This window comes from Ahaetulla prasina, chromosome 3 (genome assembly GCF_028640845.1).
Source record: "Ahaetulla prasina isolate Xishuangbanna chromosome 3, ASM2864084v1, whole genome shotgun sequence".
NCBI lineage: Eukaryota > Metazoa > Chordata > Lepidosauria > Squamata > Colubridae > Ahaetulla > Ahaetulla prasina.
In genome coordinates this window covers 107,625,345-107,636,611 of record NC_080541.1, presented here as the reverse complement: position 1 = coordinate 107,636,611, position 11,267 = coordinate 107,625,345, and the positions used below count along the sequence as shown (strand labels likewise).

General features: G+C 37.8%; 1 protein-coding gene across 2 annotated transcripts; it reads right to left on the bottom strand.

Annotated features, from left to right (window-relative positions):
* Positions 1-461: 461 nt before the first annotated feature.
* GRPEL1 (GrpE like 1, mitochondrial) lies at positions 462-8,874 on the bottom strand. 2 transcript variants are annotated; one of them, XM_058177998.1, is made up of 4 exons: positions 8,731-8,874; positions 6,678-6,843; positions 3,266-3,347; positions 462-2,420 (listed from the first exon to the last, which is right to left on the bottom strand). In XM_058177998.1, exons 1-4 carry the CDS (start codon positions 8,805-8,807, stop codon positions 2,074-2,076), a joined length of 672 nt encoding a protein of 223 aa, XP_058033981.1. In that variant the 5' UTR covers positions 8,808-8,874; the 3' UTR covers positions 462-2,073. The 2 variants fall into 2 exon arrangements, with proteins under 2 accessions (XP_058033981.1, XP_058033982.1); XM_058177999.1 differs by lacking the exon at positions 8,731-8,874 and adding an exon at positions 8,262-8,695.
* Positions 8,875-11,267: the final 2,393 nt, after the last annotated feature.

Below are 11,267 nucleotides of genomic sequence, written 5' to 3'. Positions count from 1 at the left end.
AAAAGTTTCTTGTATTCTCAGTCTTAGAAATCAGAATCACTATGCCGTTGCATGGAAAAATTCAGAATAAATTGTATGCATCTGTGAATCCCCAAATGAACAGACGCCAACAAAACAATTACAATATACAATTTAAACAGCATCTTTCTGCAAATCTGAATGCATATTATCCATATGCAGTTTTTAAAGTAAATATGGCAGATGCATAACTGAGTATGCTTTCTGTTAGAATTTCTAGCACCTTTGCTACAAGTAACAGCTTCCAGAATTACTTTTTTCCTCACTATTTCTTGCATATGTCTTTTTTTTTCTGCTAACACATGCCAATTTAATACACAATTCAGGAGAAGGATAATACTAAAATATATTTGCAGTCAATAATGATAAGATTTATATTGTTCTGCAAATCTTACGTATCTTCTACAAATAGCTTATTGCATACATGGGGGCTGGCAACATAATGCATGCAGGCACAATTTAATCTAAAAAAATAACAAAAATCTTCCAAGATTATCACAAAAACAATACAGCTAAACATTTTAACATTAAAGATCATATGTTGTCATTTTCTGGTGCTTGCATTTTATGATACAATTCAATAGGAAAAAATTGCATACACCAGTGAATACAAAAGTCACAAATTACAGTTCTATTTAACACTTTCTTACTAATGAAGTAGCAGAAGTACAAACCACTGTTTCTGTAGCACAGGGGTTGGCAACCTTAAAACACTCAGAGCCACAAAGGTCCTAACCAGAAACCCCCCCATTCAATTCTGGAGCCGACCGGAAGTCCGATTCCCCCACCATGGTCTCCTCCTAGCATGGCATCCTTTTTCCTCTCCTATCCTAACTGAAAGCCCTATCAATTGTGGAGCCGACCAGCACCGGGGCCATAGCTGCTGAGGATTGAAAGAGCCACATGCGGTTCCAGAGCGTGGGTTGCTGACCCCTGCAGTGCAGGTACCTTTCTTCAGCCTTCTGATGAAACCTCATTTTGTGTGACTTTTATCATGTGATCTCTCATTATTACGATTTATGTGAACAACATGCCAAGTATAATAATGAACTTTCATTACTGTCATTATCAAACTTAAATGCAAGACGACACTAGTTAAAAATTGATTCCCTTCTGCATATACCAACTACTACTTATGTACAGACCATTAATACAAAGAAATGTCCATGATACCCCTATTTCTCACCCTTCAGAAAAAATAGAAAAGAGATGGGGCATAGTAACTTCACTGAGAAATATCAACTGCATTTCCTCATATGAGGAAAAAGATTGCAGTGAGATGACATGAAGGAAAGACAAAGGGAAAAAAGGGAAAGCTGCTGTGCTCTTAAATAGGAAAGCTGACCCTCTTGAGCAAGAGTCAATTTTAAAGGCATTCATATTTAGCTTAGTTGCATGTCAGTCTTCTACACCACCTGTTCATTTTGCTTCTTTCCAATAGTGTCTTCTCAGTGATGCAAAACAACTCTCAATTCAAAGGTAAGTAATTAACAACAGTATTTAGACTAATTGCATATTCCTTTAGCATACTATTTTAAGACACCTTTATATGAATTAAAGCATTTATGAAATGCTAAGCGGCATCAACAAGGAATGATTTCCAGTAATCTCATAACACGCATAGGATGATGCCATTATTGGTTGTGCATGTATATCTTGCCACCATTTGTTCCATCAAAGCTCCATCTCAGCTTAAGGATAGGGCTTGAATAGAAGCATAAACAACATGACACCAACAGTTCAAAAGATCTCAATGTGGAAATAACCTATATGGCATTCTTATTGCTCGGTTATTAGATAAATTATCCTTGAGGACTTAGATTAATGAAAAGATACTATGTATAATTTGATATTGTAGTTTATGTTAGTAGTTTGCATTCTCTCCACATTATATACATTCATTTAAAAACATTTTTACATTGTTTTATACGCTTTATCATCCATCATTTTTCTCTGTATCCCAACTCACTTGGTGAATCACCTCTATATAATGGGGCATTATTAAGAAATCTAACTAGTATCTGTGATACTTATTAATTCTTTCAGATTAGACTGCTATTGTTCCTTCACAACAGCTACCAATGCAGGCCTTAAAGTACGGCTATGCAATTTATAGCCAACCTTTGATACTAAAGCTACAGTGCCCGGTTCTTTCCCTTCTGTGGGGACATGAAATAATGCTTCATGTTCATAAGGATCAAATTTGGCTCCGAGAGGATTCAATTTCACCAATCCATGTTTTTTGAACACTTTCTGTATTTGAACTTCAGTCATGGCAAGACCTTCATAAAGATTTTTCAAATGGGGATTTTCATCTTTAAGTTCTTCTCTGGGAACAGACTCAGTTGCTTTTTCCAGAACATCAGCAACTTCCAGTAAGTCCTTGCAGAAACTCTGAATTCCTAAAGTGCAAAACCATAGTAAAATTATAGTCAATCCTTAAAGATAAATACTTCAACCACATGCAAAAATGGCCTTTGAAAATGCATTTTACTATAATAAATTGAAGCTGAGAATCAGCTAGATTCAGAATGAATCATGATCATGCTGCACATCAGAGTAAGTTTGTCACAATTATTTAAGTACCTTCATTTCAGTGGGACTACAGCAACTTCCAGTTGGGACTACACCAACTTCCTATATTTTTAAATATAGATCCAATCAATGGATATTTTTTAAAACTACAATATTAAATTTATGAGAACATTACCAGTCATTTAAGTCTTTCCAGATTCACTATTAGCTCCAAATTATAACGGAGCTTCTATATGGTAAAATAGCTGCACTCTGTTTTTGTCTCTGTAGAATATCAGGTGATGTATGCTACAGATTATATGGCAAATAGTTTGTCATCTCAGAAGACAAAGTCTTTTATCATTTGAAATGATTTCCTATAGTTTTTTTTTTCAAATAAAGAATCTAGCCCTCACATCTTTTTGTTTCCCATTCTTACAAAGCCCAAACAAAAGAAAATCAACCATTGATAACAGTCCCAGGAGAAAACTAAATAGACAGTTTTAATCAATGACCACTACATGAATTTAAAAAAACCCACTAGTAACTATGGTGTATTTTATAACTATAATTGGTTGGCTTGTACAAAACCATGGACCACAATTAACAATTTACAATAACTGAGTTCACACATTGAGCCAAGAGCGTTCAAAATCTAGTCAAAATCTGTAAGATTTAAAATGTTCGGATTTGCATCTGCATTCTAATCCCAATAAGCAAAATGTGTATGTACCATATAACTTTGCTTCTTCTACCAATTTCTGAGTTCTCTGCCGCAGATTTTCTGTATCTGCCAGAGCACGTTTATATTTATCCTAAAACAGAAAAAGAAATGTAGTGATACAAGATGAAACATAAGAGACAAATTACAGCACTCCTTGCTCATACCATCCTCATTGATATCCATTTAACTTAACAGAGTGAGGTTTTTAATTGTATTTTATTCTGATTATTTTGGAAGTCCCAAATATGTGTTACTATAAGTTCAGATGACATGCTAAACTTTCAATCCAAGTTAATGAATTACAAAGCATGCATACGTTCTCATTAATCCACTCTCATTAATCCTTTGTTGTGACTTAGGATGTAGTGTGAATACTGCTAGTGAGGTGTACTGGTCACCCCTGGCTAAAATATAATACTACTACTGCAGCAACTTGTATGTTAAATAGGATGATGGGAAAGACATAAAAAATCACTTCTTATATTGCAAATCTGTTGTTTTATTTTGCACATACCAAGTTATAATTTATGGCCGATTTTGACCATTTTGATTATGGTTGATGTATGAGTTTATGGTTGATTTGATTTAACATTCATTAAAATCTTTCATCATTACTTAGCATAATATAGGTAATCCTCAATTTATGTGGCAATTGCAACTGGAACTCCTGCAATTCCTACATTCCCATTTGCTGCTGTTAAAATAAATCCCATAATTGTTAGGTAAGACAACATCCTGCCAGCTTCCCAACCAAGTCAGTGGAGAAGCTGGCAGGAAGATGCAATCCCAGGCAGCTCGTAAGCAGTTAAGTGGCTGCTGCCAGGTGGGGAAAGGTACAAAGGAATACAGGGGAGACACACAGCAAAGGTGGGGAAGGTGCCTAGGAAGGCAGGTAAGGCACAGTAAGGGGGTGCAAGGGAAGGCTCAGGGAGAAAGTGCAGATCAGAGAGAGTGCATGAAGGTGTGGGTTGGGGATGGTAGCAAGGGTCTAATGGGTGCAAGAGGGTAAGGGGAGGTGTGAGAGTTGGAGAGAGTGCAAAGGGATGCATGATGTGAGAAAGGTGCAGTGAGAGTTGGGGAATGTGAGAACAAAACACAATGGAAGTCTGGGAGGGTGCAAGGGAACTGTAGCAAGGATTGGAGAAAATACACACAAGAGGTGTGCTACAGTTGGGGAGGATATGAAGGAATGCATAGGTGGCCAGTGTGTTCCAAGCACAGAAAGATTGGTGGAGAAGACTTACTCAAATGACTTGAGATGTTCCCTGCCAACTTCCCCACTTATTTTCTTGAGGAACCGGCAGGAAAGGTTACAAATGGCGATCACATGATTGCAGCATGCTACAACTGGTTGTGTCAGCCAGCTGCCATAGGCTCAGATTGATCACATGACTGTGGGGGTGCTGGAAAGGCTGGAACTCTGAGAACCAGTCATAACCACAATTCATTCAAAATCATTAACTTCAATTGCTGAATAAATGGCTGACAGTTGACAGTTTTATCTGTATAAAAACTCACCGTAACTGTAGAGATACAGGCAGTCCTCAGTTAATCATAATTTGGACCAGGAACTCTGTTGCTAAATGATTTTTAGAATCATCACAAATTTTAGTTTGCACTGTGGCTAATCATTAATTCAAATTCTTATTCACATAAACTAAAAATTCAATTTGTTTCTAAAAGACGAAGACAGATGTGATCCTGCCGCTGAGAGCTGCTTAGCAGATTGTACGGCCACTCCTGTATATCCTCCATTGTTTAAAACTGGAAGCAATGGGAAACAGCTTTTTGTGGCATTGGAATTAGTTTTTAATCATGATATAGATAATCCTCAACTTGAGACCATTTATTTAACAAGCATTCAGCATTATGACTAGTCCTCACACTTATTATATAGTGTTGCTGCAGTCACATGATCAAAATTCAGGCACTTCATGGCAACCAGCATGTATTTATGACAGTTGTAGCATTCTGGGGTTTCATTTGTGACATTCCCAGGGGAGCTATGACAAGCAAAGTCAATGGCGAAAACTGGATTCACTTAAAAAGAAGCATGATTTGCTTAATGACTATAATAAAAAAAATTGTGAAAACAGGCATAACTCACTTAATGATTGCATCACTTAGCAACAGAAGTTCTGTTCCCAATTGTGGTGATAAGTTGAGGACTACATATAAAGCATTAAATTGTCTTCCAGAACTCTGATTCTTCATTAACAGTTATTCATAACTTATTCATAAGTTAACTGTTAACTCTTAACTGTTCATAAGTTATTCATAATAAAATCTAATATTTATATTCTGGATGAGACTTTGATACACCACTGAGAGAGAAAAAAGTTTATAGGTAGTTTTTAACTTATGCCTGGTCACTTAGTAATCATTTGAAATTACAATAGTTTCCCCAAAAGATACTTATAACCCAGTACTAATGGCCACTCTCCCCCCACAATCATAAGGCTGTATTTTGGGAACTCAGCAATTGGCTCATAATTACATTTGCAGTGTTCCTTGGTCATGACTAAATTATGACATTTTTATTGAAAACTGGCATTTACTTCTGGTTCCCAGCAAAACTGACCATGGTGGGCGTGAGGGCCATCTGGCTGCAACATCTGTCAGCCTATTGATTGCCAGAGTTGATCTGGCTGGCTAGGAGAATATCCCCTTCCTCCATCACCGCTCCATGTGTATCCCTCCCAAAGCTGCACATTCAGTGGAAGAGGACCATCCCAGATAGAAAACCACCCATAGTAAACAATGGGTTTGCTTAACAACCATGATGTTCACTTATGCATTGCAAAGAATCGTAAAATCACATGACCCATTTTATGATCATCATGACTTATGATTGTAATTGCTAGGCTCAATTATGGTCAAGCAAATATTACCTGTACATTTCTACAATTCACTAAAATTAGGAGCAGAAAGTAGGCTAACCACACATATACATCTCTATCATACCTGATTTTTAGTATTTTATTATAAAAACAAAAAACAGGAATGTGTTTTTAGGTTGACAGCGTCAATCTTCAGTATCATTCTTATTACAGTATTACAGAATAAGAGAACTGAAAAGGACTTCAGAGGTATTCTAGTCCAACCCCCTGCTTAAGCAGGAGACCCCATTTCCAAGAATGATTCTAGTCCTCACAGCCAATCTTCCATAAAAAAAACCTGCGAGATTGCAGACTGACATTTGGAAATCTGTTCATCTGTCCCAAAGCAGATCAAGATGATGTTGAAGGGAATGGAGGTAGAGAGTAATATCACCAGGTTATCTGTTGTTAAGCAACCATTGCTGGTTAGCTATGTCCACTTTTAGCTTTATAAAAATGAACATATCCTGTGACATTTAATTCAGTTCTGCTAGGCTACAAAAAAATTGTTTTCCCTACAATAAATAATTTAATATTCTTACAGTTATTTCCTTTAATTGCTGTTCCAGCTTAGTCTTTTCCTCTGTTAATATATTTGTATCAGAACAAGAATCAGGTTTTTGTTCATTGTGGCTCTGGCTTTGTTCTTCTTCCAAATTTGGTCCAGTGCTTTTCTCCTGGGTCATTGTGCAAAGCAGTTGAGTAGATCTAAAACAAGATCAGAATCAGTAAAATTCTAAAAAATTAGGAATATGAGTGCACACAAATCCAAAATATTTTAGAGCAAGAAAAGAGTTTCTGTATTAGAAAAACTGGTAATATGCTGCTTAACACACTCTGATCCCAAACCACTTAACTAATGTGTTTTTTGCCAATGGCATACAAACTAAAATAAGGGAGGTCACTTATCCTTGTATTAAAATAAAATTAGTACTTTCATCATCATCACTTTTTTCTTGGAGGTGCAGGGTCTGCTTTTTGGATCAACAAGTGTCCTCTTGTAGCAATTAAACAATTAGTTGTACTTTATTTGACAAGGTTTAAAAAATACTAACATTAAACCTATTTTCATATCTATAAAAGCACTTTTCTATGATAAGTTTATCATAACCACTGTAGACCCCAACATGATTCTAGAAGCTTTTATTAGTCCAACAACCATCATTCTATTTCAAAAGGTTAGTTCAGTTCCATCCCAGGGAAGTGAATTGTTCCATTATTCAAATCTGCCTATTTTTAGCAAAAGTGGACATTATTTCAGCCTGCTTACAGCCTCTCATTGGTAGTCTCCAGCTTCAGGGTGGATTAAAAATTGATTTAAAAAATAATTTAAAAATCAATTTTTTATTTTTATCAAATCTATTTTAATAAAATGCTTTTGGAGTAAAAATCTGTCTAAATATAATTTTCTATTTAAGATATATTAATAATTTAGTTTATTCAGCATGAAATGAAACTTAGTTATGTAGCATGAGGCTATATATTCTGCAATACTGGGACTGTCAGTGAGTCAACAGTAAATCAGAGGAGGAGCTGCTGCGGGTCAGAGATGACAGTTGCTCTTTAAAAATTATGATTTAAATCAAGTTGATTTAATCAAGCCTTTTTTACTAGTGATTTAAATCAAATCCACCTTGTCCAGCTTTCCTCTATGTGATTGTGACCCACTTTAGGAGGCTTTTGAAAATAAGAAACAGGAAGAATGATTTTAGCTTTTGGTGTAATACTTTAACATAATGCTAAAACAAAAAGGAAGCTAATCCTTAAAATATAAATCAGGCAACTTTTAACTTAGTTTTAAGTTAATAAACTTTTGAATCAAAAACTTAATTTCAATCCACTCCTTGGCCCATTCCATCTTCTTTCAGAGTTCTGTATTTTATTTACTTTACTCAATAAAGCTCAACAACAGTTATTCGGAGCTACTATATTATATGGTATGGAGATTCAAGTCCTTTCACCATGACCAGCAAACTATTTAATTTCCTGCTTTACATAATACAATCCGGGATTTTTTTTAAAAAAAAACAACCCCTACTTTTTCCTATTTCGGACAGTAAAATTATGAGGTAAAACTGAAAAGAAAGTGGAAAGAGAAAGAAGTAAAGAACTGGCTTGCTCGCTACCTTTTGATTGCCTTTTGGAGCTTTTAAATTAAGTTTTGAAGAGCTTTAGTAAATAGCACTTCCTGTTACACACAAGCTTTTCAAAAACTTAAAGCGATATTCGCCCTCGAAGTCGAGAAAAGCCGAAAAGCAAAAACAGGGATGGTCACATCATCCCTCCCACCTTCGCCAGAAGATGGCCCAGCTCGAAAACCCACGTTTCCTCACTTACAGGCCAGGCCTTTCTAAAACCCGGCCACCTCCCTCGCCGTTCCTCCTGGCTCTCTCAGCACAACCCTCTCCCAGCTCCAACTCCTCCACAGGTCTTTATTTGATTAGAAGCTGTGGCCGCTTCCCTAGTTAGCTCGCCTCCCTAAAGAGCGAGAGGGGCCTGCTCGAAAAGAGACGCTGGGTATATTCGCTCGGCGTTTGCCGGCCCTGCTCCCCTGCCAGGAAAAGAGAAGCGCCGCCTCCATCTTCTCCCTCTTACCGCCGCGAAGCCCCCGACAAGAGAAAAGCCGCTCGACCCGCTAGCCGCCGAGCGCCGCACACTACAACCGCCGCCATGCCGCCACCTGAGTCCCTTCCGCTTAACTTCCAACGGAAACTGACCCCCGACAAATCAGAGGGTGCGTCTGTCGTACTTGGCGACTCACTTAGCCAATTAGGAGCGTCCTTGAAACCACGTGCCACGAAGAACTACGCGGTCGTCCCCTGTAGTTTAAGCGGCTTCGTCTGGCAAAGCTGGCTGGGGAATTCTGGGAGTGGAAGTCCTCCAGGCTTAAAGTTGCCAAGGTTGGAGATCCCTGCCCTAAAGGGTTGAGTGACTGACCGAAGGTCACTCAAGCTGGCTTTGCCGTCTTCCGGTTTTCTAGCCTGCTGCCTTAACTATAATAATAATAATAATAATAATATTTTAATTTGTATACCGCCCTTCTCCCGAAGGACTCAGGGCGGTGAACAGGCAGATAAAATACAAATACACACAATAATTAAAAACATCCCTTAAAAAACTAATTTAAATGCCCAAATGTTAAAATAACATACTCCCCCATAAAATCACAAAACTTAAAAAACCCATCAAATAAAGATAAAAATCAGGCTAGTCCTAGCATGCTTAATCTGGCTCTCTTGTACCAAACTGATTCTCTGCCCGGGTTTCTAAACTTAAAACAATCACAAAGGGCAAATAAATACTAATTCATTCCTCTTTAGCTACTATGTACTGCAAATCTAGCCAATATCGGACAAGGGCTACATGAAGTTTAGCAATAATTTTCTGAAAAAGCTGTAACAGATACAAAACTCAAGACACTTCATGGTTGAATTTACATGACAAACATTAACCATAGCTGCATCTGGTCTGAACTTTGGATACCCGACTTGCTCACTGATCCCATGTCAGTGTCATTTTTGATTGGATGGGAACAATCATCCCTGAGGTGGTTACACTCTTGACTTTTTAAAATATTTAACAAAACAAAACAGATTAGCAAATAGGTTTAGCACCTATTATTGCTCTCATTTCATTTCTCCCAATCAATTGGAAGGGTGGGATGAAAATATCTCCTTCAATGCAGCTGGAAGAGCCTTCTAACTTCACTTTTTATTGACCTGCCCGCAAACCAAAAGGCAAGGTTAGCTTGAAGTTTTTTTTCATGTTTTGATATACCGGAAAGAAGTCATGCCTAAATCTGGATGACAGCAAGCAAATGAGGTACAGGTAGTCCTCAATTTAGGACCACAATTGAGCCCAACATTTCTGTTGTTGAGACATTCTTTAAGTGAGTTTTGCCTCACTTTACAACTTTTCTTGCCACAGTTGTTAAGTGAATCACTGCAGTTGATCAGTTAGTAACCTGGCTGTTAAGTGCATCTGCCTTCCCCATTAACTTTGCTTGTCAGAAGGTTGTAAAAGGGGATCACATGATCCCAGGATACTGCAACCGTCATAAATATGAATCAGTTGGCAAGCATCTGAATTTTGATCATGTGACCATGGGGATGTTGCAATGGTCATAAGTGTAAAAAATGGTACCAAGTCACATTTTTCAGTGCCGTTGTAACTTTGAATGGTCACTAAACCAACTGTTGTAAGTAGAGGATTACCTGTATTGAAAATGTTTCCACCATTTACAATCTAGATCGTGTAGTTCCAGTTAACTTATTCTTGTACTATTTAACTTATTCTTGGGGGCTTCTAGATTAGTTTGGCCATGATTCTGACTCAATCTGCTTGACTTGCAAGGCCCAAGGGCAGTTAATATCCTAACTCATGTAAACTGGTCATTTCCAGGCCAGAGCTTATTAAGAATGATTACAATGTAGAAAGTTAGCACACACACCCTCTCCTAGAAGAATGAAATGTTTTGAGAAATATTAAAAAAGCAGAATATTATATTTCCCTGGATGAGAAATGGAAAAACATGCTCTTGGAAAGCAGCCCCCACCTTCCTTAATAGCCCACAGCAGATGTCAGCATCTGGGTAAAGAGATCTGAGTAGCTCTATTCATAAGCAAATTCCCTGCAGCAAGGTCTGAACAAAGATAGGATTAACCCACTACCAACTAGCAGCAGAGCTCACCACATGTCACAATCTCCTGGGGACATTGCATCACCCTCCAGGCTTCAACCAAGCTTAGCTCAGACAACCTACAGAGCCCGCTATGACCCCTACAACAGCCAATAGAATACATGTTCTTGCATAGGAACAGGAAGTTCAAGTGCAAAGCTCAAGAGAAGAGTTACAAAAGCCCCTCACTCTCAACTCCGTGTGGTCAGCTGCCCAGAACGACCCATGTGCTTCTGCTTCATCAATAAAAAGACCCTCTTTCCAATCAGCCTCCAACCTCCATTTTGTCACCAGTGTCTTTCTCCCACCTTGGAACTGAACCAGATGGATATTTCTTCCAACAACAAGAATGATTAAGAAACTGGAAGCTAAAACATATGAAGAATGGTTACAGGAATCGAGTATGTCTAATAAAAAAAAGGACTGGGAAGACATGATAGCAGTTCCAATATTT

What these genes read in the sequence shown, in the direction of transcription:
- GRPEL1 (XM_058177998.1), bottom strand. Translation starts at nt 8,807, where the DNA reads ATGGCGGCGGTTGTAGTGTGCGGCGCTCGGCGGCTAGCGGGTCGAGCG. An exon ending in TTGTCGGGGGCTTCGCGGCG is followed by an intron (nt 6,844 to 8,730) that starts GTAAGAGGGAGA and finishes ATCTTGTTTTAG; the next exon opens with ATCTACTCAACTGCTTTGCA. An exon ending in AGCAATTAAAGGAAATAACT is followed by an intron (nt 3,348 to 6,677) that starts GTAAGAATATTA and finishes TTTCTGTTTTAG; the next exon opens with GATAAATATAAACGTGCTCT.